This window comes from Necator americanus, chromosome III (genome assembly GCF_031761385.1).
Source record: "Necator americanus strain Aroian chromosome III, whole genome shotgun sequence".
NCBI lineage: Eukaryota > Metazoa > Nematoda > Chromadorea > Rhabditida > Ancylostomatidae > Necator > Necator americanus.
The window spans coordinates 25,749,175-25,773,641 of record NC_087373.1 but is presented as its reverse complement, the minus strand read 5'-3'; the positions used below and the strand labels follow the sequence as shown (position 1 = coordinate 25,773,641).

At 40.2% G+C, this 24,467-nt stretch overlaps 2 protein-coding genes across 4 annotated transcripts; both read right to left on the bottom strand.

Moving 5' to 3' along the window:
* Nucleotides 1-776: 776 nt before the first annotated feature.
* Nucleotides 777-13,397, bottom strand: RB195_010922 (uncharacterized protein; the record flags this gene model as incomplete). Of its 2 annotated transcripts, XM_064192127.1 has the most annotated exons (18): nt 857-890; nt 939-967; nt 996-1,085; nt 1,174-1,364; nt 3,165-3,243; nt 3,750-3,848; nt 4,127-4,282; nt 5,754-5,860; nt 6,402-6,504; nt 6,565-6,660; nt 6,720-6,783; nt 6,893-6,998; nt 7,064-7,174; nt 7,947-8,025; nt 8,118-8,240; nt 12,920-13,024; nt 13,119-13,195; nt 13,265-13,397. In XM_064192127.1, the coding sequence occupies 18 exons, from the start codon at nt 13,395-13,397 to the stop codon at nt 857-859; spliced, it is 1,782 nt and encodes a 593-aa protein (XP_064049710.1). The 2 variants fall into 2 exon arrangements, with proteins under 2 accessions (XP_064049709.1, XP_064049710.1); XM_064192126.1 differs by having other exon boundaries at nt 777-890; nt 939-1,085.
* A 56-nt stretch (nt 13,398-13,453) lies between these two features.
* RB195_010921 (uncharacterized protein) lies at nt 13,454-19,780 on the bottom strand (the record flags this gene model as incomplete). 2 transcript variants are annotated; one of them, XM_064192124.1, is made up of 11 exons in its annotated part: nt 13,454-13,463; nt 13,543-13,629; nt 14,787-14,982; nt 15,094-15,193; nt 16,657-16,753; nt 17,462-17,568; nt 18,290-18,418; nt 18,493-18,578; nt 18,640-18,720; nt 19,443-19,548; nt 19,751-19,780. In XM_064192124.1, the coding sequence occupies 11 exons, from the start codon at nt 19,778-19,780 to the stop codon at nt 13,454-13,456; spliced, it is 1,029 nt and encodes a 342-aa protein (XP_064049707.1). The 2 variants fall into 2 exon arrangements, with proteins under 2 accessions (XP_064049707.1, XP_064049708.1); XM_064192125.1 differs by lacking the exons at nt 13,454-13,463; nt 19,443-19,548; nt 19,751-19,780 and having other exon boundaries at nt 13,539-13,629; nt 18,640-18,691.
* Between the last annotated feature and the right edge of the window lie 4,687 nt (nt 19,781-24,467).

The window sequence follows — 24,467 nt, the reverse complement described above, 5'->3', positions numbered from 1 at the left end:
ACAAGTGCATAGCTGATTTCTTCATGAGCATACTAACTTTTTTTTGCAGAACCGTCAAATTCCAGTCGACTGCCTTCCTCCCAGTGTTTCTCCAGATACCTTTCTGTGTTTTTTGATTTCCTCCAGCACGGTAATATTCAGTAACTATGTTCCACTTCGAAAATCGCAACTATGTAAAGCCAATAACACGGAAACTAGCGCTGTATACTTCATACCATAGACTGAATCAGAGACTTAATATTGCTTACATGTAAGTTGTCCAGAACGGTATGCAAGTTGCTTAGACAAAAAAATTAGTGTTTGGTTGGAAATAAACCAAAGGTTGTGTGTGAGTTGAAATAAGTACATGCACTGATTGAATGTAAAGACTGCTCAGCTCGCATCCATATAGTTTAGAAGCGCAAAAGGTTGCAAGTAACCAGAAAAAAGAATGAATAGATAACCCTACCTTAACTTGAAGTCAATAAAACCCCTAAAATATGCTTCGAGATGATGGCAAATGGAGGATAACAAACACCTCTACTCTTAACAAAGCCTTCTTCAAAAGGCTGGACCCAGAAAAAAAAACGATGGAAGTACGCTCTTAATAATGCGCAATCCTAACATCCAAGAATGAAAATCATTTTTCTTACAACTAAACCTAACCAACAACATTAATCATCTTAAATTTGCAGATATTTGCTGCAGTGGCAAATAACCTCGCAATAGAAGCAACATTGAGAATCAATTTACATAAAATGTGGAACCTCATCAAAACCAGCACAGAATAATCCTACCTAGACAACAGTATGTTCCAAAAAGTAACGAATGTCGGCACATGAATTCAAGTAAGACTTGTAAACCCGATCACAGACGATCATGTTTTGTGAGGCGAACAACTCAGACAATTCCTAAACTACTGCATTGAAGAAATAAACACGAATAGGCCGCGTGCTTACCTCATTCCAATCACTCCCAACTTCCGGCACTAAACTGAAGGAATTTTCCTTAAGCACCTCCTCAATCTCATCCAAACGCGACGTAAGTCGAGAAGCACCATTTCGTAACGACATCTGTAGCGCTTCACAGTGCACAAGAAAGTCATTCTGGAATAGGCTCCTCATGGTGAGGTTCAAAAAAAATGCAAACCTTGTGGAATTTGAGTTGAATAGGGAGCGTTCACATGTTTCTCACCTTGACAGAAGATGATGATTTGTTTTTCTTGGAGATACCTTCAGCCGCAACGTGCCGAGTCGAAAAAAGTTTCTCCAGAACTTTGATAAGTAATTGACATGTCACTAAGGCTTGTAATGCTCGTGAGCTCAAAATAATCTCCTCTTGTATGAAGAATGGGTGCGTTTTCCGCTCAAACGGGGGCATCATCACTGAAATAAGTAGTGATCGCTTAGCCGAACGGGTGGAGGAGATCGCCTGCCGAAGATCCAAAGGTTGCTCGGAAAACCCACACCAGTTTCTAATTGAGAACATACGGCCAGCCTCTTCTCACAGTAACTTTTTGTACTCACGATTTGCAACCAAATAAAATCATATCTCTCTTCTTGTTTAAAAACGCTTATATCGTGGTGCTAAAACTGTAAATTGTAATCCCACAAACATGCTACTCCCGTCATATACTATCATTGACCACAATGCATCACATTGAATACATTCATTTCATCGTCCGTGATCTTTTGATTCATCAGAATAGAATTCATATTAGGAGTTGCTCTCAATTTTTTCAGATTCACTTCTATTTCGATTGAGGAATCGGGACCAAGTTCAAATACCTATTCTGCTCTCGCATATGTGATGTTGTGATCAAAGATCGATAATAAAATCAAAGGCAGCATGTCAAAATGACGATGTTGGGGACAATAATGTTCGCGGCAAAGATTACGAATACGAGCGTTCCCACTCAATTCTCCCCAACCGTCCTGAAGAAAGGCGTAAGAAGAGCCATAGTTCCTACGAGATACGTGAGAACGCGCAATCCTTGTACATGCTCCGCCTTCCTCAACAGCCTATTCACCGATTTTACTTGACAAATCTTCTGAGGAGGCCTCACTGACCGCGTACGGACGCGGCACGTACAAGGGTAACTCTTTCCAAAGTAAGTCGTGCGAAACAAAGCCGTTTTCTACGCCATATTTTTTTTTTCAGGAATTGAAAACTGCCACGCTCATACTCATAATCTACAAACTAAACGTTTAATTGTCCCACAGAACCCAAACATCGTCAATTTCGTGACATGCCCCCCTTAACGCATGTGGATTTTATCAATGTTATGGCTGTTCCTAAACCCATTCGCTTTATGCGTCATGTATATACACGGTATCAGTCGGACAGAAAATTAATTGTTTCAGAGCGTGAAACTTCTCACATTTTGTTTTCAACACCAAAATATTTATTTCGTATGTTACGATTTTACAAATTCACTTTGCTCTATCACTACAATGACTTTATGCTGTATCACTAGAATGACTTTAAAGAGAAGAATCAGACCAGTAATGGACCCATTATTCTATGGAGATGAAGTACACTTGAAAAAAAAGTAGCATTGAAAGTCGGTTACACTGAACCTGTGCATTGGCTTGCATGTTGAGAATCCCCTAGAGCAAAAACCGGATTCAGGACTACTGAAAATACACTGCTGTAGATCCATTAAACCCATTTCTTGCAATTGATAAGAGATTCATTTGCGAAAGACACCAACTTAAACTCTCACATCTTCTAACCCTCAATAATAAAGAGGATCAAACTCGCGATGGTCCTCTCCACAAAACACGGTCATCCACATCAAACACGTTGTGGAAATGAGTATAGAAAATGAAGGATAAAGTGATCAGCGTTGTGCATCTGCACTCTATGCGATCAGCTTCGATTCAGAATCGGTTGAGGTTTATGAATTCGCATACATGCTATACAACAACTTGTGATGCTAGCCGAACTGTCAAATTAATTTTTTTTTATCCTCTCAGACAAATTTTCTAGTATAGTTTGATAGTTAATAGCTATGTAGATTCTAATATCAATTTTGAAATCTGTTTGAATGAAACCATTTACACAATCTCACAGCTTTCACAATTTTTAAGAATATCCCATTTCTATACTAGAAATCAGAAAAGCTAAGGAGTTTCCGAGCAACGTAACAACAAAATTCTAGAGCCAAGATGAGATGACCCTACCACTCCAGTACTTCTCACTTTCTTCTGTAGTTGGGAGTACAGAAACTTCTATGGCTTTAGCATTTCTTGAACTAACGACCTAAAACAACAAAAAATTGAGATGCGCGGTCATAAAAATTTTTTTTTGCACTTCTTGGAACACGAAAACCATTATTCCTTTCACTTTTTCCCTCCAAAAAAAAAACTGCAAACTATACAACATAGCAGTATGTAAAAGGCTTATTTTTCTTTGAAACGTACACTGTTAACATCAAATATTGCTAAATGTTTTTGCACAAGTGCCCCATCTCAAGATTAAATGGAACAAACAGAAGAGAACATTCCAGGACAAACTTGCCAATCTAAATGTGTGTGCCTTTCCTTAAATCTGTGATATTTGCAAAGACCCGGAATTCATTCCCTTCAAAAAAAAGTAGGTTGCTAGAATACAGCGAAGTCGAGAACGAAACTCATGGTAATGGAGCCATCCCTCCGTCAGCAATTAAGAAAGAATAGAGGATACCCGGGAAGTTTTTCGGATGAAGAGAAGTACTGATATAAACCAAAAGCAAAACAGGAAAGGGAACAAAAATAACCGACACTCACATCCACAGCAGACTGAAGCAGGCGGATAATGGGATCCAAAAAACCTCCATGAACCCAATGAGCTAGATAGATTGGTGAAGGCGATTGCATGAGTCGATTCTAAAATCGGATTTATTTTCAACTAATTCAAGAGCCCAAATACCTCAGTATGTTTCAAAATGTTTCAAAACGAAATATTCTGTAAGATTTGGAATAGGAAATGAAAAGAGACGCTACTTATTCATTTAATCTCTAAACCTTATTCACAAATATTATCTTCGCTCATTATAGCCCAAAATTTTTCGTTACTACCACGTTCTTCACATAAAGCTGATGAAGTTTTCATCTTGGAATGCACAGATAACAACATTGAGAAACGAAAAAGCTATTACTCCAACCTGAGTTACAATGGCTGAATAAGTTTGCCGGCAGTGCTCCAAGTGGACTAGTAGAAGAGTCACATCAGCACCTAATTCTTCGGGACCAGCACCCTTAGCACCTCCTGCTGAGCCAATCGCTTGCGACAGGTAGTGTCTGAGACGGGTCATATCTATCTAAAGAGTATATTTTAGCCAACTAACTCATTTAGCAAAGCTTCGTCTCAGGCTCTTAAAGAATAAAGTTAAAGGATAAAGTTTCTGGCGTTAATCAATCCGCTTGGGATGCGCCCCCACGTTCACTTCAATTCAGAATCGTTTGATGTTCACGAACGTGTAACTGGCCTATACAATGACTTGAGGGGCTAGCCGATGTGTCAAGTCAGTGCTTTTATCCTCCCAGACAAGTCTGGTACCAATTTATCGGCCAATGAAAGGCTTGGTGAGCACTATGGCGGATTTTAACCTCCGATCAATCGTACAGGAAGCGGAACCTCTAAACGCTACACTACACCCGCCCTTCTTAGGCCCTTAGCACTTTTTTTTCTACCTATTGCACAAACAATTGTATTAAAATAATGTTCTAACACACTACGATGAGAAACTTTATGCACAGCAAAGTAGTGGAGGATCGTCGATGTACGCGACAGCTACGAAACCAGTTCTGATTTAAAGACATCACCCCACGAATCTAAGGTGGTGCGGATTTCAGGTGGAGTATTCGTTAGGGATCGTAGATTGTGGAGAGAAGGGTGATTCCGTCCATTTCTTCCTAACTGCCGTAAAAAACGGCCCGTAAGGTACAGCTTCGAGCGTTCCGGCGCGCTACTTTCTACAACGAGCTCGATTGGAGCTCGCCAGCCTTGTGCACGCACCGCATCTTCTTGGCCGTTTTTTTTTACGGCACTTGGGAAGAAATGGGCGGAATCACCCCCCTCTCCATAATCTACTACGCTGTATATGAATACTCCACCTGAAATCCATACCACCTCAGATTCATGGGGTGATGCCTTTAATCTTGGTTGGAACTAGTATATGACAACCAAATGAATCTCGTTGTTTAGTCTACTTTAGGTTTACTCTTCAAAAAATATTCGGGAACATACAGTCGTTTGAACAGCTAGCCACAGCGAAACATCGCTCATCGAGTCCACATGTATCAATGAATTGCATTAAACTGGTCGTCACTTTGGTAGCTGCCGGACAAGTGAAGGACGATCTAGAGTACTGTTTTCACCGCGCTAAATTTAAGCGAAATGTCGCCGTTGCGGATGTGATCGAGGCGCATGTTGCCTACCATCCACCGTCATATCTTCATCATCATGGAATACATGAGATAAGATTCTCTCATAACAAATCGAAGGTATTGCTTGTGGCTTCAAAATCATCTTATGTGATCCATAGATTTTTTTCTTTCTTTCTTTTGAACAACAACTAGTTCTACGCTGATTAACGTCAAATTTCGGTTTCCTGAGACAAAATGAAAATAACGTTCCGAACGCACGTTTCTTTGCATAAAAATCTCTTTTTGATGGGCCATGCCTGATTGATGCCTTCTTTTGCATACAGTATCCCCGAATCGGAGGAAGTTCATTCTGGCTTTTCTATGTTGTCACACGCAGGAAAACTCAAGATCTTAATAACTCACGAATTCTTGTTGGGTACTGCTTCTTAGATCCTCCAGTTCCTGCTTCATATTCCGCTCGAAAGAAGGAATTACACTCAGGTCACGGTTGTCGACCAGTAAATCCCATTCTAAATAAATCTCATAATTATCATTGTGGAAATTAAACACCTATGCACACACTACCAATCGTCGAAAAACGTCAAACATTAATAAAATAGTTTCCCCTTTTGTTTACCTAAGCGCCAGCCTAAACTAGATATCCTGTGAACATTTTCAGGAGGATTTTTCACGTCATAGCTGTTTCTAGTGACCTTCTCTCTCATATAAATTATCAAAATTTTGGTTAATTATTTCCCTGTTTAAGTTAAGTCTCCAACACCGCTTTTTTGTCAACTATTAAGCAAAACCTTTCACTGGCAATGATGGGTGAAGAGGATACCTATTCTATCGCGTCTAAAATCACATTGAGATCCAAAACCCACTTTGGAAATTCATAACTTCCCTTCATACTACATAGTACATATATTTATTTATTTACGTAGGGTTATTTGATGCACACAAAAAAGTGGAATAATAGTAGAAAGTATGAACCGCCGGGAAATATTTACGTACACTATAAAAAAGATGAATAATAAAAAGAAATGGGTGCAATGTAGCAACTTCCCCGACCTATTGTATCGTCACTACCATGCAAGGTATTGACTGCTTCCGTGATGTCCTCGATTGCAAAAAGAGCCGAAAAGTACCGATGAAGTTCGTTAGCAGCCACAGACTACAATGTATCTGTACTCTGCGCACAAACATTCTAAGCAAAACTCAGCAAAAATCTTACCATAACGGACCTCCTCATTTTATCTGCTAAAGCAACAAGATTTGGGACTTGTATAAAAGCACCATTGCGGTATGCTCCTATCAAAGCTTCGCTGATCTAGAAAGATTGCCATGTAATCTATGATAAAGCAATTAACGTAAAGTTACACTGCCTACCTCTTTTTCTGCTTGTTCGTAAACGTCGACCATTTCAGTGTAGTGAACGATACCAAAATTGAACCTAGAATCTCCAGAAAATCCATCTTAGAGTTGAAGAAAGTGAAAATGTGAAAATATTTGTCACCTCTTCAAAGAATACTGTACTACTAGAAAGAAAAGGAACACTATACCTGCCGCAAAGCTCTGGCATAGGAAACATAATATGACCAAGAGTGTCTCTCTGCACTGATTTGATGTCAAGCGCTCGAGTTAAAGCAACCATTCGATACATGCAGCCTAAACATAGCAAAAATGTAATCTCTACTTCAGGAACTGAACATAAGGGTAATCGAAACAACCACCTATTTGGGCGTACGCCCGGCACAGAACAAGCTTACAGAAAGGATCTGTTGGGTACTCATTAGAAGTCCATTCTAGCAGCAAGATCATTTCGTAAAATGATTGCCAGTCGTCTGTAACAGCAACTGTGAGCTTCACAACCAAGACTTTAATGCTACAAGCGTAGATTAAGAACGAAACAGGTCGGAAAGTCTGTAGCAGGCCAACAGAAAACGCACGACACAAAGGCACTATGCTGTAAAATGACATGTTTTATTCACATCCACACGAAAATGACCTCCTTTCTCAGACCACTCTTGTTAAATGAACGTTTCATCGCGACAGCTGATGGAAATGGGAAACTGCTTCTTCACATATACGAAACAGGAAACATGCGCGAGTAAATAAAAAGGTACAGAAACGATGGAGCAACAAAGATGCATCATAAAAGCATCATTTTGCAAAATAATGTATAACTTGAGCAAAATCCACTTTGTTTCCGTAGTAATCTCGGCTCACCTTAGCCTTAAGGATAAAAGGATAAAGGACAAAGTGTCTGGCGTTAATAAATCCGCTTGGGATGCGCCACCGCGTTCGCTTAAATTCAGAATCGTTTGGGGTTTACGAACGTGTAACTGGCCTGTATAATGGGCCAGTTACACGTACACGACTTGCGCGGGATAGCCGATGAGTCAAGTCAGTGTTTTTATCTTTCCACCCACGTCTGGTACCAACTAATCGACCTTGAAGGAATGAAATGCTTGGTGAACAGCAGTGCAGATTCGTACCTCCGATCGATCTCATTGCAGCCACAGCGGAACCACTTACTGACTGCGCTACACCGCTCACATCACTCTAGCGCAATTATAAAAAATACAATTCCTATAATTAAACGTGGTTGCTTACCATGTACCTTCCACTCGTTCCATAAAATAGCTGCCGCAAGTTGAGCTAAAGCTGTCCCAGCCAACTGCTCTCGATTTGGCTGGAAATTAAGGATCTACTGATAGAGAGTTCCAGTATACTCCAACAGTAGTACTTGAAAATTAGTTCCTGAAATTCATCAGAACCAGATACCTGCAAGATCCCTCGAATGATCAGCTGCACGTGTCTTCGCCTGTCCTCCCTCGGCATTCGGTCTATACTTCCAATAGTCCTGCGAAGTCTTTCGTTCATAATGACTGCCCAACAGTTTGCATCCTTGAAGGGTCAAACATGAAAACGAATAACTGCTCACACACATCCACAGCAACAAGTGGATTCCAGCCATGCAAGACTGCGTCTTGTTCCCATCCCAGCAAAAAAAGAGAAACAGAAGAAAAAAGAGAAAAAAAAGAGTATTCTTCTACGATTGAGGCAGTTAGACAACTGACGCTGTGAGAGGCATAAGTATGAACGCTGACATCAGTAGCAGAAGAGTCGGTTGAATTCCTAAGTGTGAAACCCCGAATGAATTGCTACTCAGATGAAACCTAGTAGCACTAGATTTCATCTGAGTAGCAATATGTTGTAGTAATAAATGTTTCTGTTAGCGCCATTCTTCCTAGATGTGGTTTTGCTCTCAATATTCGGATACATTGCTATTGTTTAGTATTCTTTTCCTCTTGTTTTATTAAACAATAATAATCAATATTCAGTTCAGCGCGTGCGTCAGGCGGCTGCGTAGTTGTCTGCTCACGCATTTTTTAGTTTATTCCTACTTATCTCTTTAACGTTTCTTCTCCTGTCTCTCTCTTTATCACATTCGGTACAAACTAAGCTTCTTTTTTGTATAACCATCATTCTTTTTTAACATCCTAACTATTCTCACACAGCTGTTTTAATCATTTGACTTACCCTAATCTTTCTAACGTTTTTTTTTTCAACACTCCCATCTACATTTCTAACATCTGTTAACTTGAAACCCTATACCCTGCCGTTTCGAGGTTTTTCTGTGGTCTTTTAACCGTGTAACTAATTCTTTCTTTTTGCCAGCGGCTGTGATCGATTGTTATCGATATCTGCTTGGTAGGTCAAATATAGATCAAGTCATGCCAGCTAGTCTGAGCTCGTTGGCAACCATCCCTATAATGCCTGCCGTTCGGATCGATCCATGAGAAGAGGAGGTGGGGTGTGCGCTCTTGTCAAGGCTTTGATTAGTGACCAAATCAACTTACGTTACTTTTGACAACGATCTGAAAGCTGACTTGCTCTCCGCTGAAATTTTGTGCGCTGATAATTTGCCGCAACTTCGTTTTATACTTGTGTACCGCCCTCCAAATAGTTCTGCTGCTGATGATAAAAACTACTACACGTTCTCAGCGATCTTGCAGTTGTGAATTATCAAACTACTATTCTTGGCGACGTTAACCTGCATGTAGATTGGATTGACTCCATAGCTTTCAACTCATCTTCATCGCTTTTCTTAGATTTCTTCACCAATGCTGGTTTCGTGCAAAATGTGAATCTACCTACCCACGCTGATAAGGTTCATGACATTCTTCTTACACCCTGATAAGATTCATGACATTCTCCTAAACTCTTGATGTCGAGCTTCCTCCACCGCTAGCCTCATCCGACCGCGCAATTGTGCATTTCGAAACACCTATCTATGTCAGCTCCAGGAATTTCGATGCCTAACTTTTTGATTACCTTTCTTTGAACACTTTCCCGGTGTTGACTGGTTTACTCTATTTGATCAATACCCCTCATGTTCGGACATTTATCTCACATTCTGCAAGAAGGTTTATGAGGGTATTGCAAAATTTGTTCCTTTTCGATCTCCTCGCTGTTTTTTGTTTGAATCTTCCACTTCAACTGAAAGCATTAAAATCCCAAAGGCGTCTTTTTGAAAAGCTATATTATTCCTTACATAACTCACTATACAAGAAAGTATGTTCTGACATTGACATCCACATGAAAAGATACTTTTCTTATCGAGAACGCTGCTTAGTGCACAGCGAATCCATGAAGCCCTTTCATTCATATTCAAGGCACAAAATGAAGACCAACGGAAGACTTCCTGTTCTCGTGGATCAAACGGGAATTATTTATACTAGAGATGATATCAAAGCTAATGCCCCACTGCATTTTGTCAGTGTCTTTTTTCAGACTGCAGTGATAACACTCAGCTCCTATCTAACAACAGTGCAATGACATATTTTTCCATCCTTCAAACCTTCCGGCTGAGCTTCCAAATGGGATCTGCATTAACAACGACAATTCTCTGGTTATGCATTTAGGTAAAGGGAATGTGGCTGAGTATAGTATGAATGGAGTAACTCTTAAAATTTGTAAATCTGCAAGAGACTTAGGAATTTTAGTGGATGATAACCTCAACTTCACAGAACATATTGATCATATTGTAGAAAAAGCATACTCCTCTCTTCTTCGGCTATTCCGCATTGCCCACACCACTAATCAAACTATTTTCACCCGTCTATACAAATCGTTCGTCTTACCTCACCTTGAATATGCCTCTCAAATTTGGAATCCTTCGAAGAATAAACACATAGCAAAGCTCAAAAAATTGCAAGAGACTTTTACCCTTTGTTATTCAGAAGAATGTCAGCAGACTAGCAACAAAGATCGTCTCAAAAAATTAGGTATGATCAGCTCGAGGACCAGACGTATACACGCCGACCTAATCTTCTGTTTTCGAGTCCTCAAAAACGAAACTAAGTTAGCCCCCAGCAAGTATTAGTGCCTCAGACGTACTAGTGAAAGAACTTGTGCTTTCAATTTACATTGCGCTAAAATACAGCATAGAAAATTTGCCCTGATGTTCAATAACTTCTTCTATAGAACTGGTAGATGCTTGGAACTCTTACTGCGTGATGTTGTTAAAGCCGAACATAGTAGAATATTCAAGATGAATTTGAAGAAAATTGACATAAGCCGGTGTTTCAATATTGATGCCTAACCGCATGCATCTGATTCTAGCAACTAGATGTTCTGATGTCTGATGCCTTTTGCACAGTGTATGGAAGTGGATCACGGATTCCCACCAATGATACTTCTTAGTTTTCTTTTACATTTCTCCATTTCTTGCACTGTTTCTCCTATAGTTATTTTTCTTTCAGCTTACTGCGAGGCTACTCTTTCCCTTCTTCCGACATATGAAGTCTATTCCGCTCACTGAGGCTCATTCGCTAACAAAGATACTAGTATCTTGTGGCTTAATCTCTCTTTAATTTGTCCCGTCATATTATCCCCTCTCTCAACTACTTCTGAATAACCTCCTCCTACTAAGTTCCGCATCTTTTAGCAAGTTTGGCCTTGACTGCCGCTTGTCTAGATTGTGGTGGCCAGTCTTTTGAGGATCACGAAAGTTGGAGAGTTCTCCTGATTAAGGTCCCCAGTCAGATTCGCCGCCAGTGACAACGTGCTCCTTATGCCTAGGGCTAAGTTGGCATCCGAATCCTGATATATCGATAATTAGACCAAGCGCTCTGAATGGAGATGTCATAAGAGGATTCTACACTTTGTGAAGTAGAAGAACGACATGTTCGACTTGTTATCCGCCACAAAAAAAAAGACAGTAGCAGTTTCCTCTGACAGTATTATGTATTTTTTTTTCGCAAGATTTTCTGACTCAGGCAGAGTGTAATTTTTTATCCTTCTTTCCTGGTGCGCCATTGGTGTATGTGAATAAATAAACAAATAATTTTGGTGAATCAGAATTTGAGGAAAAACACTAAAGATTTTTATTCGGTGCTTATCCAGATGTTCGTAAAATAGAGGATACGTTTCAAAAAGTCATGGGATTTAAAATATGCGCAAACGTTTAGATGTGTTTGTCAACACATCTAAATGTGGTACCTCAAAATCTGAGAAATGTATGTTAATAAACAACACTAGGAAACACGTTCAGAACAGCTGCAATGTTATTTCTAATTCAGTCGGAATGAGATATTTACGAATTGTAGACAACAGCTTCAAGACGATAAGCGGTATCCGTGCTTTTACGTCGGATGTGCAAAAATACTAGTGATTTCGCCAGTGTTTTTACTAGTACACTCAGTCATGTTACTAAAACAGAAATCTCCGGAAAGAGGAAATTTTCCTAAAGAAAGAGGAGATTCAAGCTTCCCGTATCTCAAATGTTAGTGGTTTCATTACATCAGTAGCACTAGCGGTATGTAGTTTCGATGAACGGCAGCAAAAATGAGGAGCGACCTCCCAAACATTCAGGAATTACAGGTTTCAAGGGCACCAGAGCCTCCACGTATAATATTTGTCCAACTAGTTTTGGATTGACAGGTGTGTAGCACCAAACCAGCATCACATAGTTAGTCATCATATATAGCATATATAACATACACTATATATAGCAGTTGTATGTGAAATTGGAATGATTTCATCGTCCCAATTTCATATACAACTGTTGAAGGTCCTATCGAAGGGGAAAGTACAATTTTTTTAAAAAGTGCAAAAGCTCGCACAGTGGCAGCTAGGAGACTGGTTGTGCAATCTCAACGCAGTGTTTCACGACTAATAAACATGCGACTGCAAAACTGTCCCAGAATAGAGACTCATGTGAACACTGGTGGTGATGTTAAGTTAGGAACTACACCTTACTGATAGTATAAAAGATAGATTTCAACTAGTGTCTTTTGGGTCTTGTGAAATCTTCACAAATTCCCTAGCCAATATTTTTCTTTCTGTGATATCATTCATTCCTTCATCTTCTGCTACGGAATCAGAGGGAACAGACGTTGCCTGAACAAGCGTCCACCAAATTAAAACTACAGCCATTAGTGCTGTGGATAAAAATGATATAGAAGTGAACTACTGCTATTATTACAGAGGCAGCGGAGGTTGCCTGAACCTACGTACACCAAAATACGGCTACTGTTTAGGGTAATGCATGAAAAGTGTGGTTTCGGACATCAACTTACACTGTCTTCCCCAGCCTGTTCTCGTTGATGAATGACACTGTCTATAAATTCTTTCAACCCGTCAATAAGTTCTTCTTGGTTCGTATCATTTAACAGTAATAGATACTGAAATAGGTAAGCATTAGAAACTAACAAAAGTCAACATTCACATGAAAAGGTGCACAATTGTTCTACATGAGGTCAAAGGTGCATAATCTACCTGAGCAACATCATTGTAGCAACAAGGCTTTGCATAGAACCTTAACACATAATTGATTATAAGATCGATAGCCGTTCCTGAACATGGTGAGAAATTCTTAACCTCACTTGATTTAAAACGTGCTTTCAGGCAAATATACAACTAACCTAAGTTGATTTTATCTAGAAGGCGTCGAATCGGTTCATCTTCGACAGAAAATCGTCTAATTAGTTCTAGCCGAGCAAGATGAGGGCCGCGTAACCGACACGCAGACAACCCGTCGAAATTTAGCGTTTCCATCAACACATTCAAAATCATAAAAGAAGATCATGTTAAACAATTTTGGACCTCATAGATCAACATCTACTGAAGATATCGTCAGATTTCAAAGCAACCATGAGAGGACAGACTAAAAAAAAGTCGTTGGAACAGAAAACATATTCACTTCTCCCGTTGTTCTTCCTCTTCGTTCTTCCTTAGAAGTTCGAATGACGAGTCGAACAAAACTTTCCACAATGTCCAATCATCAGGGCTAAACAAATCATTCAAATTTGAGAAGAAAAGTCCAAAAAGGAAAGAAACAGCTTCTCAAAAGAATACTTCTGTAATATTAATATTATTGTACTCTTGTACAATAATATTAATATTATTGTACTTAATATTATTGTACTCTTGTACAATAATATTAATATTATTGTACTTAATATTATTGTACAAGAGTACAATAATATTAATATTACGGTACATTACTAGCTTACGACTTTACACTGTATTATTCAATGAGCGAAAATGGGTGTAATGTAGCTCTCTGCCGCCTCGAAAGAATGCTTTTGTAAATTATAAGAGTATCACGATATTCGTATTACGGTATAATATCAAAGTTAAGATTTGCGTGGGCAGGCAACACCCAATCGAAATGATTTTGAACAAAAAAACCTGCAACAAAACAACGGCTATTGAGTATAATAAAGGGCTAATGTTAGGAACCGACTCGGATGTATGCGCACAACGGATGCGGAATCCTACTAAATGTTCTCCTCGTATTATTTCTAACAACTGCATCATTCCTCTCTGAGACATTCTCAGAGGAATCGTTGTAACAATTGTAAAAGAAACACCAAGAGTCCTTCACATCTACATTTCGTCATTATTGCAAATTATGAATATTTTCTTAACGTGCTAGCGAAAGCACATTCGTTTCTCTTCTAACCAACACTAACAATACAGTAGAGTCAAAACGACATGAAGAACGGTGCAGCTGCATAAGCGGCTGCGCTCAAAGTGATGCCATGGAGCGTAGCGGTTAGGATCTAGGGATGATCTTTGCTATCGCAATTTTTGACCACATTTCGCAGTGGTCCCACCTCTGTCCCAACCGCTTTCTCCACTGCTCTGCTTCGAGCCCAACCGCTTAAGCAAACGCGACGTGCTACATGTCGTACCCTTTTATATTATACCTGTAAAAATCATGGTCTTCCGTCATTTCACGCTCTCCCACTTCTCTGGTCTGCCGAGACAAATGTTTCTTTCGTACGTTCTAACTAAGTATACTAAGCAGACGTTCTTTTACAACAATATGAAATTTGATGACTAAGACCTAGGAAGCTTGTTATTGATGAAAAAACAGAAGCTTCGGTGAGGAGAATTCGGAAGTAAGTGATAATAACCATACGTAAAAAATGAACCCACTCTGACTTAAGCCCCTCAACAGTTCTCTCAACAACAGTCTGATACTTCCCAGCTGATAACAGAAGAGCGAGTCTACGAGCCATTAAAAATTTTGGCGGAGTCGAAAGAAGAGCACGGGACTCTTCCGCACCCAGTAGCTCCTCTGCTTCAATAAACCTGTTCATTCCTTCCAAAACCATCGTATGCAGCTCGATTTCTGAAAATAAGCGTTCAGAAATTTGCAACAGAACTCTGTTAATAAACTAGTCGTAGCCTTGGAACAAAGTAAAGGCAATATCACGTTTACCAAAAATCGAACAATTTTAACCTGCGCCTGCTTTGTACCCGTATTTCCCCACGTGATTCTCGACCATTCTAGCCGCAAGAGGATATAACATTTTCGCACCCATTTCAGGATTTTCGCGAGCCTGAAGAGAAAGTGTAGCACATATTTTCCGCATGTTCAAACGGCCCTCCAGAATTTTGAATGTCAAAGGCCAACGCAGTATCCACCTGAAAATCCCAACACATCTTAAATTAGCATACAACAAAAATATAGACATGTACAATTAGAAATGTAGCTGTAGACCCGAATTTAGACCAGTCATTTTCAGAGGTTTGTTGAGGTGGTGTCACTATATTCACGTGATCCTCGAGGACACACATTCGCAGACATGTGTAAATTGCCCTCTTAATATTTCTACATCGAAGGGACGGCAAAAGTTCAAGTAAAACTGCCTTTTCCGAGAATGTTGTGTCACGCCGAATGGTCTGGTTGCTGTTGTTCTTTAGTTATAGAGGTTTCTGAAGAAGTAATAATTCGTACAAGTTTAATCAAGGTCTTTTCTTATGCGAGCTCGACTCTCATATGTCTACCGTTGGGTTTACATAGTCTTTCATATCCCACTGGAGCAATATGTACTACAACAGACGCTTATCATATACGACTATAAAACCAGAACACAAGAATTAAATCCCTAGAAAATAAAATCCTAGAGGGAGTTTTAAAAGCAAAAAAAAAGCAATATAATACATGGAAAAGGGCTTTACTAAGACTACTTAAGCCTATTCATGCATTATTATAAGAGAAAATAGTAAGAAACTGTAAGAAGCAATAACTCAAGGTGCGCAGAGGTTTGCGCATGCTGTAGTGAGAACTATAGAAATAGTGACGCATTCGGCAAGGACGCGTTGCGTCGTCAAGATACAACACGTTTTACGCAGACCTTATGGAGAATTTCTGTTTGGTGACTGAGAACGTCAAAATCCCTGTGTCCATTCCGACTTAAACTCTAACTCAAGAACAAGCAATGCAACAATCAAGGACAACACAGGATGGGTTTCCTGTTCATTACGGGCTAATCTATTTTGGACAACACAGAAGTCAGTTAAAATCCCAGTCATTGTCCTATCGCTCGAATTGTAATGACTCCGTGGTAAAGGGTCCGTAAAGGATAAGCGAGTTTCGAGTTTTGATGCTTGATGAAAAACTCAAAGCATATCAGCACTTTTAGAGACACTAGTATGGGCGAATCTGATTGAATGTCTAACTCTGTGACACATTGACTTTCAAGGCCACAACAGCGTCAACATGCATTAACTAAACCAAAATTATTAATTATCATTCATTATCATCTAATTATTATATGGGTACGTGGAACACCTTTCCGTTTCAGAACGTAGTTATCACCACTATTTTATATCAACAAATATACAGGTAATTCCAAACACCCAAATGAAGAAAGGAAGCATAATAAGAAGAAAGGAGAATAAGAAAGGAGGAAGAAAAGAAAGTACGCATAACATAATGCCAAAAATATCACGAGGAATCAAAACACCTGGATACGGAACTAAAGTTTAAAGTGCTATTTTGAAAATAAGTGCTACCTACCTGCATCACGATACTCATAACACCCCAGAAGAAATAGGGAAAATTGTTGAATTCCTTAAATAAGCGCATGGCTACTAACTGTTGGTTTTTGAAGGATCTGCAACAGATTTAACCAAGTCATAAATAAAGAGGTATAATGACAATATACAAAAATAGAAAAGATACACTAATCACAGTGGCCCTCCCTTAGCACAAATGAATGACGCCATTGCTTCACAAGAATACCGATACTAAGAACCTTTTCCAATTTGTTACTGTCCACTTTGGCGCTGTAACCATATCTATTTTCGAATTGATTTATTTTCCTAGAGCATTTTAAATCCGCACTAACACCGGGAATTGGAAGCCAAAATTTAAGCAGAATCCGAGAACTAACTGAAGTTCTGCATGAACGTGACGGATTTGAACCTCCGATAGATCGTGCAGACAGCGGAACCTCTTACTAACTGCGCTACACCTGCCCAACACCATATTCGATTGCCGAAGAAGTTATACCATACCACTTAAGCTCGGTATGAAAAATTTTCCAAGGCGGTCTGTAAGATAGCAACGCCGAACAACAACATATCCAACGTCCGGTGATATGCAAAATGGATCCAAGTTCACCCTCCTGATCCAGAAGGCAACTTACACCTCATGCGAAATGAAATCCTGCGCACTCCTACGATAGACCGCTGCATATAAAGGCTTGCACTGTGACGTCTAGAAAGATTCTTAGAGTTCGTGCACCCAAGTACGTATGACGCCACCCATCTAGTCATGAAAGGGCATTGTGACCAAGTATACCATCTATGGAAGTTATAACCTGTTTCTAACATGAGCCATAAATAAGTGTGTGAGATTCTGCTCTGAAGGTAAAACAGCGACAGCACGCTCATATAAAGTTGTGATTCGATACGGACAGCCTGCCTCCTGAAATTGATGTATTTTAAAAATAATTAAAGGCAATATGTTGATCAGGAGACTCGCACTATTCTCCTTTCACAAATTTGTGTTGGGTACTGATATATGGCAGCGGCGCTGACAATTTGAACAACAAGACATTTTCAAAACTTTCGAACTTTCTAGGGTAATTCGTGGACTTCTTCTGTGATGTGGTTGTTAAAAGTTTTGCAAACACTCCCACATTCTGTACATCCGAACAAATTACTACAGCCGCCATGTGTGCTGCAAAATGGGCCAACAAAAAATAACGGGAATTCTTCATATCATTTTCGCATTTAATGAGTTCATTGCCATCTATCTTTCACGTGTTCACGCTTTTCAAGCATCAACTGAGCAGAGAACGTCATAAACTTTAACGACAACAAAAAAAAGATGCAGTGAACTTATTCAAGTCGTGAATGAGAGCACACTGAGGGAAAAGAATCCGTGATCTGTTAAACTGATAGGTTTATATTATTGAGAGCGGCAACATTTTTGGTAGATTGTGGTGAGCTTAAAATACAGATAATGGAGAAGTAACAACGGTCAATTTTCTGGCAAGATCTTTGTAAAACTCAACATAGCATGTATCATACGAGATTCATTATTCTTAAGTTGTAAGACATACAACTTTCCTTTCTTTTTACTGCTCTTCATAACTAGAGAATATATGAGCATAATAAAATCTCTGAAGCAACCGTTATCTCACCTTGAAACAATGAACAAATGCTTGGAGGGTGCCTTCATCAAACTGAGCTCCAGGAACATCTAGGGAATTGATTATTTCAAAACCTTCTGCGAGCTTGTCGGAACGAATCAATGCCAATGCTTTGAGAACCTGATGAATAGTCAATATCGAAAATGCAACAACTGTGGATTCAGCAAGCCTGTAATCAAGAAAGACGCTCAAACCTTAGCGCAGACGGTCACAGGATGCTTTTTGAGAACTTTATCAGCCTCCTGTACTGCCTTCTTTGCATTGCCGGCATCAATGGCGTCTGAGCAAAAGATGGATGACGAAAAAATATTAAAAACCCTAGAAATGCAAACCGTATATACCGTATATCGGCCGAAGGCGCCTTTCCATAATCAGTTGGTCTGCCTTAGACATTACCAGTCTCGTAAACCATACAGTGATGACTGAAACGTGAGAAAAATATAAAATAGTCAAAGACTACAAATATTCGTGCGGGAACTACGAGTGGCACTGCAAACAGAGAAAGTTCTTTATTTTTTCGTATTTGGAAAGGAAGAGTGTCTACGTGGTGGAAAAGCGATTCAGTACTGCGGCGGAGTGGTGGAAGGTATTCGGCGTCTGTGTATTACTGCAAAACCGACTTCATTAATGGTGAAATATGATGCAAACAGTTTGAAGCGACGTAGTCCTCAAACTCTCGCAATTGAATGCGAAGCAGGACTGCTGTGAATCTGATTCTTGACATCGGACTCAGTTCAGCGATGGTCGCAGCGCACACTTGTCCACCATAAGTCCTCAGAAACACAACGGAACGCACTACAGAGATCACAGATTTTTGAAAGCGCTATATATTAGGAGCTCTATTCCTGGTTACCTGAACTTCAAGTTGAGCGAGCTGGCGCAACTCCGTTGACGTTCGTCAAGTGACAGTGCTTAACGTGGTTTATAGATTGTTAGTATCTCCACATCCTTCACATGCAATATTTGCGGTGACTGCGAACAATGCTCTTGATCTCTGTCATGTGTGTGATCCTCCGAAATCAATCCTATTCAAAGAAATCTAATAATAGCAGTGACAACCTCCACCGCTCCACCACGATATAAGTTTGGCTTGAGTAGGGAATGTAGTAAATATCAAGGAAAGATCAAGATATAGTGAACAGACATGGGTCGAAAATCCGTGATCTCCGCGCTGCATTCCGTTGGCGAGTGTCCGCACCAGGCAAATCTTTTATAGTCTTCGCAGCGGGACGTTCATTTGCAACTGCAATCTGTGACAATATGCTACTGACGCGAATCAGTACCAATCGTATGAGTGTACTGATTGCATGTGTGACAAATCCATACATTTACTCACAGAGTTTGAAATAAAGAAGAAATCTGGGTCTTGTACGTAACTGCTTACACGATGTCGTGCCCTAATCAAACGTTTGACTGGGTTCTGCAGAGACTATGTAACTATTTCGCACTCACAGGCACCATCAGCACTTTATTCCTTGGCATTACACCTAGGCAACATGCTGATTATAAAGAGGAAACATTCATTCCGGACACTGATTAATTCCCTTGGGTACAAAACTCCAACCTCTTTCTCGGCGAAAAACGCGCAAAACTAGACCAGCAGCTCTAGGACGGATGAAAAAGGGCTATCGCTGTTGGCACACACATGGGCTGCACCTGATTTGCTTTGAGCGCCCCGGCGTAAATCGTGTTGTAACTGTCGACGCAACGCGTCTAGGGTGAAGGCGAAGGTCGCGCACAGAGATCCCTCTACAACGCGCGAAAAACATCCGAACATAATTTTTCTTATTGCTTTTTACAGTTTCTCACTAATTCTTTATATAAAATGCATGAATGGACTTAGGTAATCTTAACAAAGTCCTTTTCCATTAGCTTTGTCACTTGTTTTGTTTTTAGGATGCCTGTATAATCTTAGTTTCTAAGAATTCAATTTATGCTCCTTTTTGTAACTTAGTGACTAGCTTTCATTGTAGTCAAAATCACTGTAAAATCCCCAAATTTGTCCTAGAAACTAGAATAAGGGTAACCGTACACAGGTACACAAAAAGAGCAGAAATCCAGTTCCTGCAGACTGAAGTCTTTGAGGAGATGGCCTGGAATCAAGTGAGAATTCTGAAGTAGCGAGAAATGGTTTTCTCCATATTACGAGAACGAATAATGAAAATCGTAAACAAAGGAATGAGATGGAAACTAAATACATACAAATCAAGATCTTAGAGGGGCCCAAGAAGTAAAACAAACGACAATACACATGGAAAAGGCATCTGCTGAGAATAAGTAAACTTGTTCATGCATTATTACAAGAAAAAAATGGTTAAAACGTATTTAGGGAAAAACAAGAAGAAAAAGGCTCTATGAAGTCTTCTGCGTACTGTAGAAGAGTCCCATGCACTCCTTCACCGAGGACGTATCGCGTCGTTGCTGTTTCATTGTTACAAAACGTTCTGTGCTTACTCGCTGACGTGCGCAACTTACTTCTCTTCAGTGGCTCCCTAGCGTCGCGCAACTAATGGCTGAGTTGGTGGCCGGAAGCACACTTCGGACGATCGGTCCTCTTGGAAGCCGCTTCTTTTCGAATAAATACCATCCTCACCATTTATGAGAATGCTATTTCTAGTGTAATGGTCTCGAAAATGCTCATAGGTACCTATTACCTTCGTTACAACGAACATAATAGTACTGATTGATACCAGCCGCCAACCATGTGATCGTTAACACAGCACTACTTTAAAGCACTGCGAAAGAATACTTGCGCGAAATCATATTAAATGAATGGTGAAATCACAAAACTTCTCAAAATGGCACCAATCCACGTAACCGTCGGATTCCTTCAAATTATAAAGAAAGGCTAAACACAGCGAATCACGAGTATGAGTGTAGCCCCACTCAATTCCTCTTGATCGTCTTCAAAAAAACGATGTGGTATCCGGTGTTTCTTCCTACAAAGTACATGAAAACGCTCCACCTACGCGCACGGGCCACATCCGCGAGCGAGCGGGCGAAGATTAATAAGGTCTCTTCGTCAGCCTATCCAAATAAAAGAAATGAATAAGCTGCTGAGGGGACTGATGCGAGTACGAGAGGCACGTTCTAACGTACCTCGCGCCGCTCCACACTGTTTCTAGGACGATTAAGGGGAATAGAGTGGTGCCGCGCCCATACTCGTAATCTAAACCCGGTCTACATTTTCGTATATGTTTCCCAACCACGTCAGTTTCGGGATACGCTGACTTTAAGTGTCCCACGAATCATCTCGAACATTCTGCACAAAAAACCGCCAACTCTCCCCACAAGGTGCTACTTCTGCTAGTGTAAAACTGAAAGACTACTCATGCGTTTTTGTTCTAACTTTCGCAAGTGTACCATGTAGCAATAATTAAGCAGCAGTAACTGTTGCGTTTATCTTACCTATTAGACGTAAGGGAGAAACAGAAGCACGTGATGTAAATCCGCCTACCGTTAGTACCGTAACAAACTAATTTGTACTTGCTCCACGTGCGCTACCAAACGTTAAAGACAAGTCTGAACACTTATATCCATAGCAGTAATAGTAACAGTAGTAATAGCACTCGTTTGCTGCGTTCAAACTTCGTAGGAATGCCGAGCAAAACATCTGCAACTGCTGTTGCTCTGCCCTTCGTGATCACCTTTTACGGGAGTCATCAAATGAAAATCACTATCAGTAGACTAGTAAAGTCTGCAACTGTCGTTGTGGGTTCAGTTCAAGAGCTCACTCACTTTTTTAGTAAATGATTTAGCCCTAGGCATAAGACCCACTGCAGGTATAAAGAGGTGTAATTAATTAAGACTCATGAATAAGTGAGAATCGTTAATGTTTAAAAAAAAGGAATTTACACGCTGAAAAATGGAAATCAAGTATAGTAACACCGAAGAGAAAAGAACGAGGTACCCCCATTACAATATCAAGTATCTGTATGTAAAAACGCAGCTGTAAGCAAAAGCTAAATCGTACAATGTAGAATAAAGATAGCTTCCGCCCTACGCAATATTAGGGAAAACTGAAAACTGCCGAGGAAATTCAAGTTACTCTAAATTGCATAGTTCTGCAAGATCACGTCAAAACGTGCGTACTGTCCGTGCTTGTTATTCGATGAAGAGAAGGTGAGAAACGAGAAAGAAAGAAATAGTGTGGATGATATTGGATGCGGAAAACAGGTAGCGTTCGCTACTGATGCAGTGTAGTCGATACATTGAAGAACGGCACTGCTCTAAGTTTCATCATATTTGTATTCCGCTCGGTAGCCATTTGAAGTGGATGGGATGTAATTCCAGTAATTTCACAGCTGATTTCTTGGTCATGATTGGGTTAAACCTCAGTGAAGATTCCACACTCGGCGTCTCAGTTCTCTCATTTCAACTTAGTCGTCCAAATGTTCCGCATCTCACCTGTGTTCAGTTTGTTATCTGCTCCGGGCTTCTACAGAATATCTGAACTACAAATCGGAACGGTGTCATCAGTGGGCACTCACTTATGTCTGAACACTCCTTTCCACTAAACCTGGACTACGAAACCATCTACAACTATTGTTAGGGACTTTGAGTGAATAAATCAGCAAGTGTTCTCGTTGTCTGCCTTGAGGAACTTTTTCAGTGTTGTTAGGTGTCTTGTCCAAACACAATTCGTCGGGATTCGACGTCGTCTTTGTTCTGCCTCAACATTTTGCACAGTTGTTCTTTTTATTGCTTACTTTCTTGTGAGTCTTGTTTAAATTTGGGATTAGGTCAGAAAGATGAAGCATCAAGTCAGTTAATGGTTTTAACTACAACGAACGATTTAATTGAGATAGTCTAAAAGAAGCTAGGTCGAAGTCCATCCTCTGCTTCATTCTGGTTCATCGACAGAGAAGGACACTCGTTCGGATAGCCTTATAAGCTCCTCAAGAGTGATCTTCTTGTTCACTTTCACTTTCTGCTCTATCTTGGGTAGACGTTTCACCTGGAGCGAATTACGAGAGATGAATCGTCTCTTTCTCTCATGTCATGCTTCAAGGGAAACATTCTGGGTATTTTATATTCCATCTCAGAATATCCCAAAAGATTATCCACAGGCGTACTGCTCTTGTTTAAGTGTTTGACAAATACGCCAGGGGAAGGTCTTTAAGTAGCTGGAATTGTGATTAGGAACTCTGTCAAAGGCAGCGCTAGCAGTTACACCTGTCTTCTGTTGAGTGAGGCTAGAAATTAACAGCGGGAGGAATACCAACTTATTGGCTTGTTCTCCCTACCTCATTCTACCTATTGATATGTTCTCTTTTCTATTTTAGCTAGTTATAATTCATTAACTTTTGTTATTTATTATCATCAACACGTTCAGAATGAACTGACTGACCTATTCAAATATGGTCTGCCCTCGTGTAAAAGTGAACGCGTTTGACATATTCAGTTACCAGATCCAAGTGATTTACTAACCTTCGCTCGTTCTTTAACTAATATCACCATTAGAATCGGACCTCTAGCCCCTCATCTTTTCGCGCTTTTCTTTAGTAGTCCCATCGAAAAAATTCAGGTTTATGTTGTGGTGTCTTGTTAACGAATATATAGTATGGTCAAAACGACATGAGTACGGTGCAATTGCGTACGAGGCTTTTCTCGAAGTGGTGCGGAGCAGGAAGGAGTGTACTGGAACCCTTGCTGGCACCACCCATCGCTGCAGTTTGCGATGGTCCCACCTCGGTTTCAACTGCTGCCTCCACCACTCCGTTTCGAGCGCGTACGCAATTGCACCGTGCCTCATGTCGTTTGACCCGACTATACAATGTAGCAAAACCAAGCTATAACATAAGAATGTGGACAAAGTTCTTTGATTTTTTACGCTGATTGGAGCAATATGGAGCAATGGCAATGTTGCCAAGTATGAATATGTAGTTATTGTGTAAATTCATGCGCTTCAAAAGAAAGAAGAACAGTCGAACACTTTTGTCACCTTTATTCACGCCGTCATTCAGTTAAAATAGCACGTATAGCACGTAGACCATTCCCGTTCGTTCATCTTCCTTTTTGCGATACTCCGGAGTGGGACGGGGAACAAATAAAAAGTTGTTTTCCTGCATTCGTTGAAGGTGGACGGGCTAGGACTCAATAGATCCCGCAGCGGAGTAGCCAGATATTGGAAACTTATGATTTTGTGGTTAACTTATTTAACTCAGGA